This window comes from Euprymna scolopes, chromosome 40, assembly GCF_053919585.1.
Source record: "Euprymna scolopes isolate OS-2025 chromosome 40, ASM5391958v1, whole genome shotgun sequence".
Classification (NCBI taxonomy): Eukaryota; Metazoa; Mollusca; class Cephalopoda; order Sepiida; family Sepiolidae; genus Euprymna; species Euprymna scolopes.
The window spans coordinates 48,012,105-48,032,574 of NC_136521.1; the positions used below are offsets into that span (position 1 = coordinate 48,012,105).

Below are 20,470 nucleotides of genomic sequence, written 5' to 3' on the forward strand. Positions count from 1 at the left end.
ATATCACCTCAGCTGATATTTGGGCTTGACGATGAATGCGCTTCGAAAAGTCACTTTTGATTAATGTTTACTCAAAAAATATGCAAAAGAAGAAATGATTTGCAGCGATTTTTAATGCCGCCTTTTCTTTTATCATAAATTGAACTCATTAATTTACGATGATAAAATTAAATAGTGGGATATACCCGGGCTTGAACAGGGGATCATTCGATCTGTAGTCGAATGCTTTATCACTAAGCTATATCTCCAAATTACAATAAGACTGGGTTTTTTTTTTTAAGAAGAAATGATTTGCTGAGATTTTATTATTTTCTCTTGGCCGGTGTAACTTAAAATATTCCCCTGTAAAAATTATTCTTTTTTTTGTGTATATAAGAGAGAAAAGCTATTTTTAAGATCGGATTTTTTCGATTTTCGATATTTATTAGATGAATTTCTGTACAAAACAAATTATTATATTAATGTAGGGCGAGACCATAAAATTGTCGCCATAGAAAAGACACTATGATTCCATTTCCATATGAAGAAAAACGGTTTTCTGGCTTTGTTCCACATCATCTAATTAGACCAGTTATGTTCGAATCCCTAGAGCAACAGGAAATGTGCCGCTCTATCATTTATGCTCTCTACCGATCCATGGTTTAAAACAGGATCATTGCCAGCGCCCTCAAGTTGCAACGCTGGATTGCTACTAATAACAGAGTAGTGTCCAGGGTGATGAAAACAAATTTTGCGGCCAGGGTTATATATTTTTCCTGTGGTTCTAAGGGCCACATCATTCCACCTCACATCTTTGAAGTCGGTTATAAGCTTTGTGTGAAATTTCCAAAAGATAGGCTCAGCCATTTCGGAACAAATGAGGAAGGAACTCATACACACACAAGGTGATTTTTTTTTATATAATAGTAGAGATTCAAGTTTGATAAGTTTTTTTTAGTATTTGGAATTCGAACATCTTGAAAGCATCCGCGACAAACTAGATTCTACAATCTCTCTCTCTCTCTCTCCCTCTCTCTCTCTCTCTCTCTCTCTCTCTCTCTCTCTCTCTATATATATATATATATATATATATATATATATATAATTCGAGGCAAGACGTTAGAAAGATAAAAAATCCTAATAGTAATACTTTCAGGGGGATCCTAGCCAAAAAAGAGAAGCTCAATATTTAAGAATAGAGCAATATATAAGTTTAGTGGTTAAATTTTAAATTCTGAAAAAACAACATATATTCGAATTAAGAATTCATTGTTTGACAAAAGGAATATATAGAAGGGGGTTATGTTAATTTCCTTAATTCATGGATTTTCAATAATGGCTCAGATCATCAGAGGAAATAAAATCCGGTTAGCAAAATGTTCAGCTGTGAATAGACACTTATTTTGCTTTTCAGCACAAATATTTAAAATAGTTTTTTGAGTGGTGAATGATAATTATATGGAGATAATTATAGAAAAAGGAAATTTGATACAACATGGGCAGTCCATTATCGGAAGGAGTATGCAGAATATTGGTCCATATAATTATCATTTACCACTCAAAAAACTATTTTTGAATATTTGTGCTGAAAAGCAAAATAAGCGTTCAATCACAGCTGAACATTTTGCTAACCGCATTTCATTTCCGCCATTATTGAAAATCCATGGATTAAGGAAATCAACATAACCCCTTCTATATATTCCTTTTGTCAAACAATAAATTCTTAATTCGAATATATGTGTGTATGTTGTTTTTTCAGAATTTAAATATAACCACTAAACCTATATATATATATATATATATATATATATATATATATATATATATATATATATCTTATGCATAGATCATCGTATAACGATTAGATCACTCTCTGACTGACGTAAATAAACATTAAAATGTTTAAATTCAACGCTATTTCACGCGGTTAATGGTAGCCGAATGGATACGGTCTCCGCTAATCGAGCCAGAGATGTCTCGTGGTGTGGGGTTCGAATCGTTCGGCTGCTGTTAATCGTGACACCCTGCACTGAAGAATCCCGGAATGATGAAACACTGGTGTCTGTAGGTATTTAATTATTATAGCAAAAAAAATAATTAGATATATATATACGTATTGTTCCTTTTTATTTTCTCTATACGTATTCTGTTCAAAAAGACGTCATAGTGACGTCATATTATTGTGTATATAATATATGCATGACGTCATTGAAATGTAATGCATGACGTCATAGATGTGTCATTATGACGTCATGTATAGGGAAGGGGCAAAAATGAAAGATTCCCCGAGCACACTAACTTTTGCCCCCCCCATATTTGACGTCATAATGACACCATCTCAATGATCAATCGAAAAATTGTGAAAGATGAGAGCAATAGTCTAAAAAATTCAAATACTATGAATAACCAATCCTCATGTAAAAAATAAAGAAATGTAATAACCAAAGGTTTTTATTATCTTTAACTTTATACTTCTAGTTACACTTTATACTTCATGCTCATTCGTTGTAATTATAAGACAGTGGTATTGTTCCTATTTACAATGCCTCCCCACGGGACAGAGTTAGACACCAGGGTCGTTTTTTTTAATGTGGAGAAAAGGAACAAGAATAAAAATTGTCTCAGTTGTGAAGGATTTCTCATCCACTGACAGAGAACAAGAAATTGAAGTGCAGCATCTGAAGAACAGATGGTATTTATTTGCTCCCCCACCGAGCAAATTAGGCACAAGGCCGATTTTTAATGTGAGGAGTGAATGGGAAATGGGGACCAACTCCCCGGGGAGTAGGGGAGCTGGATAGTGACAATTGGTATGAAGGGTTTCCCCTACATTGACCAAGGTTTGATATGTGGGGTTGTCCCTACATAGGGTCTTTGCTTGCAGTATCTGTAGTATTTATTTGCTTCCCCACTGAGCAAATTAGGCAAAATGCCGTTTTTTAATGTGGAGATGGGGGAGGGGGGAGGGAAAGGGAGTACCAGCTCCCGAGAGGTGGGAAATGGGAGCTGGATTAGAAACTGTTGGTATGAAGGGTTGCCCCTTCAGTGACCAAGTCTAGATATATGGGGTTGGCCCCACATATGGTCTTTGCTAGTCATAGCTGGTCTTTGCTAGTCATAGCTTTGCAGTATCTGCCGGAACAGATACTACACTTTGATCTTGTCCCGAAGGCCAAGAATTACATGTTTCCGACTTTCTAAAGACCCACAAATGCTTTTCACACCCTAAAATTATATTTGCCTATTTTTTTTTTTATTGAGGTCATGCGGAAGATTTGCGCGAAATTTGTCCCAAGGATGCATTCAATAACTCCATCCTTGTCACAGTCTATTTGACAAAGATGGGCATTTAGACAGTTCATCATCTTCCCTATAGCCGAGTCCTTGCTCCCTGTGTCTTTTGGTTATTCCCGAGGCTGTCATTATGAGACAATTGAGATAAAAGATGCTGTGACGAGGGTCATAGACAAGCTCACAAAAGAGTAATTCCATGCTATCTTCGATAAGTTGTTGGAACAGTACAACAAGTGCCGAAGGAGATTACTTCAAAAGGGGACTTGAGTTTCATACGTGTACTATCAATAAAAGTGCTCACACAAAAAATGTCTGGAAACTTATTGAAGGCACCTCGTATATATTGTATTAATAAAGGTGATTCTTCACAGCTTATTTCACCTTATAGATCTTACTTTGCTTCAATTCGTGTCTCTCCGTTACACAGCTGAATTATATTGCTCTCCATAAATTTCCTTTGTATATTTTAAATTAAAATTACGAAATCGTCCTTGCGTAGCGGTATCAGCTGGTATCTCGCGTAATAAGTGAAAAATCGCTAATAAGTGCGGTTGGCTTTATTGACACTTGACCACCGAGTGAATGACACAGACAAAGTCTGGCCCGGTGTTTGGAGAATGCTTGGGAAGGTCTACTACCATCAACTTTTGTTTCAAGCACCTGTTCGGGTAGAATGTCAAGAATGTCTTCAGGCAATAATGAATGCAGGTGCTTTATTGACGAAATCAAAATGGGATGTTGCTTTCTCATCATAATTTCTTTTTCTTTATCAAAATAAAACATTTATTGTACTTATTGACATTTATCCTCTGCTTGAGAAATTGTTAAAAAAAATTACTTGTAGTATATATATATATATATATATATATTACCGTTTTATCTGCTTAGTTACACATGTTTCGGTTACCGAATCGTATCAACGATCCAGTAACTTCGTCAGACTTTAACAGAAATGGTTATTATGATTAGAAAAACGATATTAGAAGAAGCAAAAAAAAAAAAAAGAAGAAAATAGGAGGGGGGAACGGAGTTCCAATTCTGATTTGACAACATTTAAGTTTTAAGATTTAATAATTAATAAATATTGAAAAGGGATGAGGTGGAGTTTAAAATATTCAACCAGACACGGATAAGAGTAGAGGGAGGGGAGAGAGAGAGAGAGAGAGAGGGGGGTAGGAGGTGGAAAAGAAGGGGAGGGTGTAAAAATGCGTAAGACTTTGAAGGCGGGGGGGGGGGTAGGAGAAAGAAAGAGAGAGATAAAGACTAAAAGGAAATACAGGCAGTCAAGGTGGCGCTCACTAGCAGGCTGTCGAACTGTCGCGGTTTTGACACGTTAAAGATTTATGCGGATTGGGGGGGGCGTTATTCGAAGTAACTAAGATGCGTCCTCTAAAAGTCAGCTTAGTTACATCTAAGTTAAGGGTATTTACCTATTTAAATTCATTGGCTATAAATATAAAGGTCTCTAAGAAATTAAGTAAAATTACGTATTGCCAGGCGTGAATTGAATAGATATGAAATCATAAAAATACGCATGTAGGGGGATATAAATGATGATGATGATGATGATGATGATGATGATGATGATGATGATGGAATAATAAAGATAAAGATAATAAAATAATGATAGTTAAAGAAATTGAATAAATACAGAGGGTATAAGTTTAAAAAAAATAATTAAAAAATAAAAATAAATAAATAAACGAAATAAAATAAAACTGGGATATATAAGTAAGTATAATTAGCTAGGCAAGTTTAGTGCCAAATATATCATATATACACACATATACACAGGTACATATACATATATGCATATATATATAAATATATATACACATACATACATATACGCATACATGTATATACATATGCATACACATACAAAAATACATATATTTATGCATAAACATATACACAAAAATGCATATACAAGTATATACACACACACACATATATATATATATATATATATATATATATATATATATATATGCCTACATAGGAACATACAAAGGTACATACACATGACCAATACATACATACACCCATACATATACATATAAATACATATATACACATATACATATACACACATACACAATAATAATTAAACATTTCTGTTGAAGTCTGACGAAGTTACTGGATTGTTGATACGATTCAGTAACCGAAACATGTGTAACTAAGCAGATAAAACGGTAATAAAAATATATACATTTGCTCTGCAGTAGTATTGAGCACTTTCTTCAGGTTTTTACTAATTACCATTTTTGCATTTATATATATATATATGTATATATATACACACACACACACAATTTATATATATATATATATATACACAATATATATATATATATATATATATATATATATATATATATATATATATATATATATATATATATATATTATAAAAAAGTGAACCATATCGTAAATTCAATCAACTAAAAAATGGAAACCGGGGTGAGGCAAAGAAAAAAAAATTATATATATAATGGGGCAAGTTATATGTACAATTAAATAAAATAAATAAGTCGATTAAAAAAAGATCGTTAAAATATACCCAAAGCGCTTTTCGTTCAGACAAACATTTTCAAGGGTCATAAGTCTGAAAATTATTATTTTTTTTTTTTTAGAATATTTGGTAGTGATATGGAATACGAGCGGAGAGGTTAAGAAAAAAAAAAAAAAAAAAAAAAAAAAAAACCTGACTACCCAAATAATTCTAACTGAAGCCGGAGGTTTCTCTGCTTGCACAAAGTAGGGGGGTTAGCAATGATGGCAAGTGCTTCGAGGACAGACAGGTGGAACTTTGTGCGTCCTCGGTGCAAAACAGAAAAACACTCCGGAGAGAAAACAAGACCGCATTCCTTTTTATCGACCAAGTGTTGGCCGATGGACGATTCTATCAGTTGAGATTTTCTGGTAGTAGGTTGATGATCCCTGATGAAACGGGGAACATGTTGGGCGATTCTGACCTGAAGACGCTGGGTCGTCTTGCCTATATAGACGGCACCACACCGACATTGAAATTTATAAATAATATTACTAGTTTGGGAGATAGGCAAGACATCCTTACGAAATGAGGGAAAGGCGGTTTTTGTGGAAAAGGCAATACGGAGCGATAAAGCACCAAAATTAGAAGACACCAGAGAGGAAATCTTATCGCAAATAAGTTGGCCTTCAAGTCCAATCCAGGGTAACCTAAGGTATACCGGAAATCTACATGGACCGTATTTTGGTAGCTCAGAAAAGGATTGAATTTTTTTATTAATAACTAAGTTAACTAATGGAGGTGGATATCCATTAGTAATAAAAATCCTTTTAATGTTTTCAATTTCCACATCAATAAAAGGTGGGGAACAAATAGCAAGTGCCCGATGGGTTAAGTTTCTAATAAGATTTAGTTTCCTGGTTGTGGGTGCAAAAGAATCTCAACTAAGATAAAGACCAGTGAAAGTGGGTTTTCTATAAATAGATGTCATAAAGGAAAGCCCACGTTTAGAAACTAACACATCAAGGAAAGGAAGGGAGTTATCTTTTTCCACCTCCATCGTAAATTTGAGAGAAGGGTGTAAATTATTTAATAAGTGGAAAAAGGACATAGCTTCATCATGCGTTGCGAAACAAGAAAAAGTGTCGTCAACATAACGCATGTAAAATGCTGGTCTAGGGCACTTGTCAAACAACGTCTGTTCTAAAAACCCCACAAAAATATTGGCCAAAGTTGGGCCAAGGGGTGATCCCATCGATATACCGTCGAACTGGCGATACATCACATCGTTGAAACTAAAGGAAACTGACTTAGTAGCAAGTTCCAAAAGTTCAACGAACACCGCCTCAGGAAAAGAGGGGAGGGGGCCAAGGCCTCTATAAAGAAAATCAGCACATATGTCAATGACCTCGTCAAGAGGGACATTGGTAAACAAATTGCTAATATCAAAGGAGACCAAATAACAGTTGTTAGTGGTAAGAGGAAGCTCCTTGATAGTCGATGCGAAATGAAAAGAATCAGGTGTGCAATGTGTTGAATAAAAAGAACAGACTGGTTCAAGAATTAAAACCAGCCATTTAGCCAGATTGTGTTGGGCCGAACCTACCATCGACAAAATTGGTCTCAATGGAGTATCAATTTTGTGTACCTTAGGCAATCCGTAAATCCTGGGGCGTTGAGAGCCCACCGGTCGGATATTATTATAAACTTCCTTAGATAAATATTTAAGTTTATGCCATCGAAGTAGTTTATTTTGAAGCTTGGTTTCAATTGAAGGAGTGTCATCAGAGTCCAGGGAACCTAAACAGATAAATTTGCTATCATTGTTAAGAATAGAAAGCATTTTTGCAATGTAGTCTTGACGGTCAAGGATAACTACACCGTTGCCATTATCTGGGCGAGAAATGTAAATCTCATTATTGCATTTTAATTGCTTAGCCGCAATGAAATGATTACTTTGCCAAATAAAATGGCGAGAAGAAATATTGCATTGACTGAATTTATTGGCTAATTCAGTCAAGCGAGATTTAACAATATTTAAGTTGTCACCCGAACCATTATTTTTTATTTGTGAAAATAAAATCTCAAATTCACTAAGAGTTTGAGTTACGTCAATCTGGCGAGGAGGGACACAAAATTCAAGTCCCCATAGACAACACAAACGTATCGACTTCTGACAATTTAAATTTAGAGAAATTAAATATATGCTGATCCGAGAATGAAGGTTCGCCAAATTTATTTTTAATCAAAAGGTTTAAGAAATTAGTAAATTTTTGATTATTTGTATGACGACACTTAACATCCTTGGCTGAAAGTAATCGACTTATTTATTTTATTTTATTTAATTGTACATATAACTTGCCCCATTATATATATAATTTTTTTTTCTTTTCCTCACCCCGGTTTCCATTTTTTAGTTGATTGAATTTACGATATGGTTCACTTTTTTATAATTATTCTAAAATTTTGCCAATCGAATAAAAATATATATATATATATATATATATATGTATATATATATATATATATGTATATATATATATATATATATATATATATATATATATATATGTATATATATATATATATATATATATATATATATATATATATATATTGTTTCCTTCTGTCTTGACAGACTATGGACACTCACTATGAAGGTGTCTGCGCGTGAAATATTTTTGGCCAGAGTTGCGCAATCTCCAACCACACCTCTCTTGAGTCAACATTGTTGAATACCAGTGCAGTGGCAAGTGAAGGTTCAGGACGATTGGAAACAATGTCGAACATTGTGTGTGTGTGTGTGTGTGTGTGTGTATGTGTGTGTGTGTGTGTGTGTGTGTGTGTGTGTGCGTGAGAGTTCGTTCTCTATGATTTTTATAGCACTTCACACGACGGTACTTTTATATGAAAAGAACTTTGTGTGTGTGTGTGTGTTCCTTCCCTATAGACTCCCTAAGCGGCTGGGTCAATTTTTTTGAAATTTCACATGAAAGTACTTTACGTGCCTGGCAGTGTTCTTGGATAGGTTTTCTATAGGAATGGTCTAAATATAAATAATCGATAATCGAAATAATCCGATGAAAGAGGGAACAGGCTATTTTGGCCAAAGTTAACACCTTACACAGCCTAACATCATAAGTGCATTAGAGAAGTTTTATTAATAAAAAAGCCGAAAGGCTCGACATATAAACCCAACATTAGGTTCTTTGATATGACAGGGGCGCATTCGAAATGAATGTTTCCGTTTAGAGCATAATTTCACAATGATAGCTTACTATTGCATTTCAAACTTAAATTCAAGCCACTATCACCACACAAGCAGTAATGCTAAGCATATGAAATCAACAGTAGGTTCTTTGAAAAGAAAGGAGCGCGTTCGAAATGAATGTTTCTGCTTGGAGCACAAATACTTGACTTTTGAATTTTAAACTTTCATACAAGCCATTATATATAAAATAATTTTGTAAAATCAACAGTAGGTTTTCCACAATGCAATGTAGAATACAGCATATTGTAGACCAATTCACTGTGGGGAGGCGTGTGAAACTTCATCCCCCTGCACTCCGATGGATCACTAACTAGAACAGACAATCAATCAAGCGTGAGATTGTTGCAATTCGTGTCTCCATAAATTTCTTATCCGACATTCGGTGAAAGTAAGAGAACTTCTGGCCAAGAAAATAAATATTCTCCGTTTCTGTAAAAACGACTAAAAAATAAAACAGAAGCGAGAATAAATTAAAATACTAAAAAGAAATAGAGACTAATATTTTATCTATGCGACTGTCGAAGTATAGTTATAAATGCGCCTTTTTACGAAAGCTATCGGTCGCAACTATTACTTTCTTAAAATTTATATCTATATGTCTATAAAAGTGAAAGTGTGTGTGTGTGCGTGTGTCTGTCTGTCTGTCTGTGTACATTTCCCTACGCAATAACTCCGTCAATTTTCAGTCTACAGACGCAAAATTTGATATACAGAGTATTGAGATTTGGGAAAATGTTTGTGATTGGTTTTCGGCCAGAAATTTGGCTGTTAAGGGGTCAAAGTTTAACGATTTGACTTTTGAGAACTCTACCAAACTCCTCCGCCAATTTTAGGTCTAAACACTTGAAATTTTAGATATAGGTTCCTTGGACATGCATCTAACTTAACTTGATTTGAGTCCAAAAAAATAAATGTTAAGGAGTCATAATAGGGGTCAAAGTTTTAAAAAATTGACCGCTTTTTTTTTTTTTTGCTCAACATACACCTCTAAACACCCGGGCAACGCCGGGCTGAAATGCTAGTATAAAAAATATGTATTCACACTTTTTTGCTTGTCGCCTACGCAACTTCTAGTAGTCATGCCTATTCCTAGTTCAGTATTGTTTGTTTATTGAACAAATGTATTGGTCTCTGTATTCTTTTTTTTTTTTTTTTTTTTTAGCTATCCGGCATAATTTTTTCGCTTATACATAATATAAAAAGTGCGAAGGTTACAGCGACCTTAGCGTTGTAAAAATAACACTCGATATGAGAACAATAGTCCGAAGAATGTAAAATAATACAAAACCCTAACCCTAACCCTAACCCTAATCCCCTCTCGAAAATTCAGAAACAATTTATTTTGAACAATCCAAACAATCCAAATTAATTCACGAATCTATATAAATAAAACAGTACATGTATGTGTTTGTGTTTGTTTGTGTGAAAATATTTAACCGATAAACTCTAAAACTATTGGACGCATAACACTGAAATTAAGAGGAACTAATAATCATACACCAAGGATGGTTTATAAAGAGGAAACTCTTTGTTTGGATCGATGGATAACGAGTATAGAAATATTTTGGCAAGTTAAAATGCAAAATGCTCACTTCAACTTAGAGAGCCAGTAATTCCAGAAAGTCAGCGAACAACGACTCCAGGGCAGAATTTTTTTTTTTTTTTACATGGGGGTTACCACTTATCAAGGCCCGAAGGCCACTCAGGGATAAGTGTTATTGTGTGTACAGTAATTAATGAGATAGTATTGTAGTAATCATTAGTATTGGGGGTTTTGATAGAGTGTCCTACTTAAGGGGGCGGTTTGTCAGGAGTTTGTTTATGTTGAACTTGACATATTTCTATTACTTTTGCGCATGCGCAAATTCACTATCTGGGCAGGAGCTGCAAAAAACAGCCTATCCTGTCTTGACAGAGTATAAAATAGACTTCGTGGCTTAGTGGGGGATGCCCTTTTCTCTACCCTGCAACCTCTCTCCCACAGAAGAGACGTTGCGAGCCTATCCTTGTTTTATCGTTATTTCCATGGCAGGTGCTCGTCTGAACTCCAATCTCTGGTCCTCCCTTGCCAATCTTTCACGAAAAACACCCGTCTAACCGAATCCACTGTGAAAAATTTCCCCCACTCTTTATCTGTGCCTAAATCAAAACGCGGATTCCATGAACAAAGCTTCTTTCTTAGAACTGCACGCCTGTGGAACTCTGTTCTGTCTGCCTGCTTCCCACCGGACTACAACTTGGATGTCTTCAAGTCCAATGTTAACAAATTCCTAATGAACCGCCACCTTAAGTAAACACTTCATCAAATATCCACACTAACGTAATGTACTTGCAATAACCCTTATCCCTGAGTGGCTTCCGGGCCTTGATAAGTGGTGATCACTGTGTAAAAAAAAAAAAAAAAAAAGAACGAGTTTAATCTTAAATATTTCTTATCAGACGGTAGGGAACGCGGCTAGAGCGTTAAATGTTTTGGTTTCGAATATAGCTGACGGCATTTAAATCATTTTGAAATCAGTACTACATATTAGGTACAGTATAATATTTAAAATGGAATTGGTTCCGTAATGATAAATACAAAATCAGCGTAAATTAAAATATATTTAATCGTATTTTACGACCGGGCAAAGCCGGGTGCCTCCGCCTAGTATTAAAAATAAAAGTATTTACAACAATAGGGAATCAGAATTAAAATAAAGTATTTGCCACTTTCCCAGGCAACGCCAGGTAGCCCTATTGGTGCATAAGCATGTTTCATTTTTATATTAGATGAATTTGAAAACGAGCTTACGATAATAATTTTTGAAAAGTGCACAATAACAAACTGGCAGGTGTTCGTGAAATATTATCTACCTGTAAGACTTAATTGCTATTTATATATTTTATTTTTAGATGAAAATTTGGTTGGTCTAATTTAAATACAAGGTGAGTCAACCCAAATAATTTTAGAAAGTCAGCGAACAACGATTCCAGGGCAATGCTCCGCTATATAATAAAGTCCAACGTGTATTTATCTTTTAAATAAATAATTGCGAAAGTTGGGCCAATTTTTCGCACTTGCGGTAAAGTAAATACGCCTTACTTCGAAATTATTTAACATTACACTTAAGACGAAGCTTCTTCCGATGGAATCTCTTCCTGAACTCCTTTAAAACCTTAAGATAGTACTCCTTGTTGACTATCTGTCCAGTAGAAACCCAGTGCCTATAGATCATGCCCGTGCTGTCAAAAAAGGGGATCTTCATAAGTTTCTGGATGGATTTGGTTTGTCTGGCCTTCTTGGGTCTAGGAGGGCCAGTATGCTTCCAATGGGAACTCTGTCTCTTGGTCTCTGAGCTTTAGCAGTAGATCCAGCTTTCATCGCAAGTCAAAAACTACTGGATTTGAATTGATCAGCTCGACTATCTCCCTGCTGTCATGACGTCATTCTTTCTGATCTTCTCTAAGCACCCTTGGGAAAACTTCGCGCAAATCCGCCGCATCTTCAGTTCTTTGCAAATAATTGTGTATACAGTTCCCACACTGACATTAAACTTAGCATTTATTGTCTCTATAGATACACACGGGTCTTATCTATGAAATTCATTATTTGGCCACTCGACTCTGGTGTTTTGACTTCCCTACTCCTCCCACACATTTCATAATCTCTCACAGACTCCCATGAATCTCGTATGCTGCTCAAAACTAATACTCAATTTATGCAAGAGTGTCCAGAAGCAGTCTGAAGAATTCAATACGTTTCTGTGGCATTTTTTTCCAAGTTTAAAACAGAATATCGTTCTTCTAAAGTGTCCTTACGTCCAGATTGCATTTTTCAAATTCATCACCTGTGAGAATCAGGCTTTAGTAGGATGTATTCCAATTCCTGCTGTAGCTGTTCATTTGAACCCGAAATCATAAAAATTGGTCAGTCATCCATAATATAGCAATAACATACTTAATTTTGAATATATAATAACATACTGAATTTTCAAGGGTCTATGGCAATTTAAAATGCCTGAACAAAATAGTCTGGAAACTTATTTAAAGCACATCGTATATACCGCTTTACATATCTGCAATATTAGTCGCAATAGTACCTAATTTGCATATGGTTTTTAGAAATGTTATTAATTAAATATTATTTGCTATTAATTTTTAAAATCAATGCTCGTTCTTTTCAATTTTGATACAACGAATATTTCTGTTTCGCAATATTGATTGTATTGACACATATTTATGTTCAAATATTTTTTTTTAGATTGATCGATTCGATTTTCAACAAATTGCGATTTGGAGGAATTTTAGACCATTCCTCCTTACAAATTTGTTCCAATTGTTTCAGATTACTGGGTTTACGTTTACTGACCCGTACTTTGAGCTCTTGCCCCAAATTCTTGATCGGATGAAGGTCCACGGACTGACTGGGTCACGGCAGCACGTTTATATTATGTCCAACAAACCATTTCTTTGTTAATTTTGCACAATGTTTTGGATCATTGTCCTGCTGGAATATCCAGGGTTGACCCAAGTTCAACATTTGAGCAGATTCGGACAAATTTTCCTCCAAAATATCCCGATAAATGGCACTGTTCATACGTTCTTTAATGATATGAATTTTTCCAGTGCCGCTGGAAGAAAAGCAACCCCACACCATTATGTTTCCTCAATCGAATTTAACAGTTGGGGTGGTGTTCTTCTGTTTAAACTCTTCTCGCTTCTTTCTCCAAACTTGATGTTGGTGGCTATGATTGAATAACCCTATTTTGGTCTCATCAGACCAAATTACATTGTCCCAGTAGCTTGCAGGTTTTGATGAGAAATTATTTGCAAATTCAAGTCTGGTTCTGATTTGTCGTTTGGTGAAAAATACATTAGTCACTGTGCGTTTAGTAACATGAATCCCTATAGTTTCAAGCTCATTTACCAATTCTTTGTGGGTAACTTGAGGATTATCTGAAACAGTTCCGGTTATCCTATTCAATGCTCGATTCGAAATTTTTTGGGGGCACCAACCCGTATAAGATTGACAGTGGTATGATGCGTTTTCCATTTCCTTATTATTGAACCTTACTGTTGAAGGATGCACGTGGAACCGTTTTCCAATCATTCTGTACACTTCACCACAATTATGGGCATCAATAATCTTGTTTCGCAGATCTTGGGTTTTAACCATTATTAAAAATGTCAGATAATACCCAGGCACTGCAGATGTCTTCAATACATGATTCACACCAACCAACCGGAAATTCGCGACCATGATTGATTTTTTTTACATAAATTTACCAAATAACGACAAATCCGAAAGTTGAAGAAGCAAACATACTATGTAGTATTAAAAAATCTAATATTTCAATGAAAAAACTGCAACAGATGGAGAGAATAGAGACGCACTCATAAATACAGAAATTCTGCTTAAAAAACGCATTCTGATCGAATGTCAACCAGTGTCAAACGGAATGTGTCCCTTGTCGTCAACACTTGGATTGGGATCCTTATTTTAGACTAGATCCAAGCAGAGAAACGAATATCATTAGGAAATGTCATTCATTAGTTACTATGTATCGGATACTTTTTAAACTAGCAATTTCAGAATTATCGTTTCGATAGCTTTCCATATATTTTTCTTTAAATGTATTTAACAACATTGATTTTTTTACTTCATCTTGTTAACATGTTAAAGATGACATTGAGTAACAGTTTACGTTTCTATTAATGAGTCTTGTTTTTGCTTTCTTATTTTTTAATTGCCTTAAAGTAATCATGGGTATTACTGCAGGAAAGAACATGCGTCAGTATAAACTGATCGTGTAGAAGTTAGGACACCACGTTGTGGCTGTGGTAACCCAGGTTCGAATCCTGGTCAAGGCATTGATATTTTGTACACTTTTGAATAAATGTATTTGAAAATATTGATTTTTTACTTCATCTTTTTTAACATGTATATAGATGACATTGAGTAACAGTTAATAATTCTAGTCATGAGTCTTGTTTTTGCGTTCTTATTTTTTATTTGGTTGAAATAATAATGTGTATTGCTGCCAAAAAGGACTCGCGTCAGTGTTAGCCGTTATCGTCTAGAGGTTAGGACCACCATGTTCGAAACCTGGTCGCGCTATTTATATTTTGTACAACTTTGGCATCCTAAATCACCAAATAAATTAATGTATTGCGAGACATTGATTTTTTACTTACTCTTTGTTAACATGTATATAGATGACATTGAGTAACAGTGAATATTTCTAGTCATGTTTCTTGTTTTTGCTTTTTTTAAATTGGTCTAAAGAAATCGTGTGTATTGTATTTTTTTTAATTGGTTTAAGGTAATGATTTGTAACACAGACAAAAGAGCAGGCGTCAGTGTTAGCCGTGATCGTGTAGAGGTCAGGGCCCCACGTTGTTGCCGTGGTAACCCAGGTTCGAATCCTGGTCACGGTATTGATATTTTGTACTTCTTTGGAAGCCTAAATAACCTAATTAATAACTGTATTTGAAAATATTGATTTTTTTCTTCATTTTTGTTAACATGTATATAGATGACATTGAGTAACATTTAATATTTCTAGTCATGAGTCCTGTTTTTGCATTTTTTTAAATTGCTTTAAATAATGATATGTAATACAGCAACAAGGACAGGCGTCAGTGTTAGCCGTGATCGCCTGATAGTATCCTATACCTCTATAAGCAACCATTCGCCCATGTATGGAGTACTGTTGTCACATCTGGGCTGGTGCACCTGCTTCTTGTCTCTCGCTCCTGGACAGTGTTCAAAAGAGAGTCGCCAACCTGATAGGTCCTGAACTGTAATCTAGGCTTCAGCCTCTGTCCCAGTTTCGAGATGTTGCATCACTCTGCCTGTTCTACAAATGCTTCAATGGTGAATGCTCTGACGATCTGCAAACATTTGTACCTCCCCGACGTAACTACCCTCGACAAACCCGACAAGCTACTAAGTCTCACCACTTTAAAGTAGAGATCCCTACGTTCAAGAAAGCCTTTTACTCTAATAGTTTCTTCCCCAGAACTGCGGGTCTTTGGAACTCCCTTCTAGGATTCTGCTTTCCCAACTGCAATGATATGCAGGAGTTCAAGTGTAATGTACACACACATCTTTCTACTCATCTCCCTTCATAATGACCCCGCTAATTGTCCCTGATAGTAGCCCCCTGCTTCAAAGTGGCACTGTGCCTTGTTTGGGGTAAAAATTGAATAATAAAAAAAAGGACTCCAACGTTGTGGCCGTCGTAACCCAGGTTCGCATCCTGATCACAGCATTGATATTTTGTACACCTTTGGAATCCTAAATCACCTAATTAATAAATGTATTTGAAAACATTGATTTTTTACTTCATCTTAGTTACCATGTATATAGATGACATTGAGTAACAGTTAATATTTGTATCAAGAGTCTTGTTTTCGCTTTTTTTTTAAATAGGTTTAAAGTAATGATTTTAAATAACGCCAAGTTGAAAGGCGTCAGTGTTAGCCGTGATCGTCTAGAGGTTAGGACCCCACGTTGTTAGCGTGGTAACCCAGGTTCTAATCCTGGTCACGGCATTGATACTTTGTACACCTTTGGAATCCTAACTCACCTAATTAATAAATGTATTTGGAAACATTGATTTGTAACTTCATGTTTGTTACCATGTATATAGATGGCATTGAGTAGCAGTTAATATTTCTGGTCATGAGTCTTGTTTTTGCTTTTTTTTTAAAATCGGTTTAAGGTAATGATTTGTAATATAGCAAAAACGACAATCGTCAGTGTTAGCCGTGATCGTCTAGAGGTTAGGACCCCACGTTGTGGCCGTTGTAACCCTGGTTACAATCCTGGTCACGGCATTTACATTTTGTACACCTTTGGAATCCTGAATAACCTATTTAATAAATGTACTTGAAAACATTGATTTTTTTCTTCATCTTTGAAAACATGTATATAGATGACATTGAGTAACAGTTAATATTTCTAGTCATGAGTCTTGTGTTTGCTTTGTTTTTAATTGGTTTAAAGTAATGACATGTAATACCGCACCAAAGGAAGGCGTCAGTGTTGGTTGTGATTTTCTAGAGGGTAGGACCCCCACGATGTGACCGTCGTGACCAAGATTCAAATCCTGGTCACAGCATTGATATTTTGTACACCTTTGGAATCCTAAATCACCTAATTTGTAAATGTATTTGAAAACATTGATTTTTTACTCCATCTTTGTTAACATTTATATAGATGACATTGAGTAACAGTTAATATTTTTTGTCATGAGCCTTGTTTTTGCTTTTTTTTAATTGGTTTAAAGCAATGATTTTAATACAGCTAAAAGGACAGGCGTCTATGTTACCCGTGATCGTCCATAGGTTAGGGCCCTACGTTGTGGGCGTGGTAACCTATTTAATCAATGTATTTTAAAACATTGATTTTTTTACTTCATGTTTTTTAACATGTAAATAGATGACATTGAGTAACAGTTAATATTTCTAGTAATAAGTCTTGTTTTTGCTGTTTTTTTACTTGGTTTAAAGTAATGATGTGTAATACAGAAAAAAAGGGCGGGCGTCAGTGTTACCCGTGGTCGTCTTGAGGCCAGGACACCACGTTGTGGCCGTGGTAACCCAGGTTCGAATCCTGGTCACGGCATTGATATTTTGTACACCTTTGGAATCCGAAATCACCTAATTAATAAATGTATTTGAAAACATTGATTTTTAACTACATCTTTGTTAACATGTATATAGATGACCTTGAGTAACAGTTAATATTTCTAGTCATGAGTCTTGTTTTTGCTTTGTTTTTCATTGGTTTAAAGTAATGATATGTAATACCGCAACAAGGGCAGACGTCAGTGTTAGCCGTGATCGCCTGACAGTATCCTATACCTCTATACGCAACCATTCGCCCATGTATGGAGTACTGTTGTCACATCTGGGCTGGTGCATCTGCTTCTTGTCTCTCGCTCCTGGACAGGGTTAAAAAGAGAGTCGCCAACCTGATAGGTCCTGAACTGTCATCTTGGCTTCAGCCTCTGTCCCAGTTTCGAGATGTTGCATCACTCTGCCTGTTCTACAAATACTTCAATGGTGATTGCTCTGACGAACTGCAAACACTTGTACCTCCCCGACGTAACTACCCCGACAAACCCGACAAGCTACCAAATGTCACCACTTTAGAGTAGAGATCCCTCGGTGCAAGAAAGCCTTTTACTCTAATAGTTTCTTCCCCAGAACTGCGGGTCTTTGGAACTCCCTTCTGGGATTCTGCTTTCCCAACTGCAATGATATGCAGGAGTTCAAGTGTAATGTACACAAACATCTTTCTACTCATCTCCCTTCATAATGACCCCGCTAATTGTCCCTAATAGTAGCCCCCTGCTTCAAAGTGGCACTGTGCCTTGTTTAGGGTGAAAATTGAATAATAAAAAAGGACCCCCACGTTGTGGCCGTCGTAACCCAGGTTCGAATCCTGATCACCGCATTGATATTTTGTACACCTTTGGAATCCTTAATCCCCTAATTAATAAATGGATTTATAAAACATTGATTTTTTACTTCATCTTAGTTACCATGTATATAGATGACATTGAGTAACAGTTAATATTTCTAGTCAAGAGTCTTGTTTTTGCTTGTTTTTTATTGGTTTACAGCAATAATTTGTAATACAGCAAAGGACAGGCGTCTATGTTACTTGTGATCGTCCATAGGTAAGAGCCCACGTTGTGGCCGTGGTAACCCAGGTTCGAATCCTGGTCACGGCATTGGTATTTCGTACACCTTTGGAATCCTAACTCACCTAATTAATAAATGTATTTGAAAACATTGATTTTTAACTTCATCTTTTTTAACATGTATATAGATGACATTGAGTAACAGTTAACATTTCTTGTAATGAGTCTGGTTTTTGCTTTTTTTTTAATTGGTTTAAAGTAATGATTTGTAATACTTTAAGATGGAAAGGCCGCAGTGTTAGCCGTGATCGTCTAGATATTAGGACCCGACGTTGTGGCCGTGGTAACCCAGGTTCGAATCCTGTTACGGCATTAGTATTTTGTACACATTTGGAATCCTAATTCACATACTTACTAAATGTATTTTAAGACATTGATTTGTAATTTCATCTTTTTAAACAAGTATATAGATGACATTGAGTAGCAGTTAATATTTCTTGTCCTGAGTCTTGTTTTTACTTTTTTTTTGTTATTGATTTAAAGTAATATTTTGTAATACAGAAAGAAGACACGGCGTCAGTGTATGCCCTGATCGTATAAGGGTTAGGACCACACGTGGTAACCGAGGTTCGAATCCTGTTCACGGCATTGATATTTTGTACACCATTTGGAATACTAAATCACCTAATTAATAAATGAATTTGAAAACATTGATTTTTAACTTCATCTTTTTTAACATGTATATAGATGACATTGAGTAACAGTTAATATTTCTAGTCATGAGTTTTGTTTTTGCTTTTTTTTTGTAATTGATTTAAATTAATATTGTGTTATACAGCAAAAAAAAAAAAACAGGCGTCAGTGTTAGCCGTGATCGTCTAGAGTTTAGAACCCCCACGTTGTGGCCGCGGTAACTCAGGTTCCCATCCTGGTCACGGCATTTATGTTTTGTACAACTTGTGAATCCTTAATCACGTAATTAATTAATGTATTTGAAAACATTGATTTTTAACTTCATCTTTTTTAACATGTAAATAGATGACATTGAGTAACAGTTAATATTTCTAGTCATGAGTCTTGTTTCTGCTTTATTTTGTAATTGATTTAAAGTAATATTTGTCATACAGCAAAAAGGACAGGCGTCAGTGTCAGCCGTGATCGTCTAGAGGTTAGGACCCCACGTTGTGGCCGTGGTAACCAAGGTTCGAATCCTGGTCACGGCATTGATGTTTTGTACAACTTGTGAATCCTTAATAACCTAATTAATAAATGTATTTGAAAACATTTATTTTTAACTTCATCTTTTTTAACATGTATATATATGACATTGAGTAACAGATTAATATTTCTAGTCATGAGTCTTGTTTATGCTTTATTTTGTAATTGATTTAAAGTAATATTGTCTCATACATCAAAAAGGACAGGCGTCAGTGTTAGCCGTAATCGTCTAGAGGGTAGGACCCTACGTTGTGGCCGCGGTAACCAGGGTTAGAATCCTGGTCACGGCATTGATGTTTTGTACAACTTGTGAATCCTTAATCACCTAATTAATAAATGTCTTTGAAAACATTGATTTTTTAACTTGCTCTTTTTTAACATGTATATAGATGACATTGAGTAACAGTTAATATTTCTAGTCATGAGTCTTGTTTCTGCTTTTTTTTGTAATTGATTTAAAGTAATATTGTGTCATACAGCAAAAAGGACAGGCGTCAGTGTAAGCCGTGATCGTCTAGAGGTTAGGACCCCACGTTGTGGCCGTGGTAACCCAGGTTCGAATCCTGGTCACGGCATTGA

General features: G+C 35.5%; 1 protein-coding gene and 1 non-coding gene across 2 annotated transcripts; one reads left to right on the plus strand and one right to left on the minus strand.

Moving 5' to 3' along the window:
* Positions 1-13,683: 13,683 nt before the first annotated feature.
* LOC145265663 (uncharacterized) lies at positions 13,684-14,277 on the minus strand. Its single transcript, XM_080121728.1, has one exon. The coding sequence runs from the start codon at positions 14,275-14,277 to the stop codon at positions 13,684-13,686; it is 594 nt and encodes a 197-aa protein (XP_079977854.1).
* A 6,117-nt stretch (positions 14,278-20,394) lies between these two features.
* Trnah-gug (transfer RNA histidin (anticodon GUG)) lies at positions 20,395-20,466 on the plus strand. Its single transcript has one exon. It is a non-coding gene; the product is annotated as a tRNA-His (tRNA).
* The last annotated feature ends 4 nt before the right edge of the window (positions 20,467-20,470 follow it).

What these genes read in the sequence shown, in the direction of transcription:
- LOC145265663 (XM_080121728.1), bottom strand. Translation starts at nt 14,277, where the DNA reads ATGGTCGCGAATTTCCGGTTGGTTGGTGTGAATCATGTATTGAAGACA.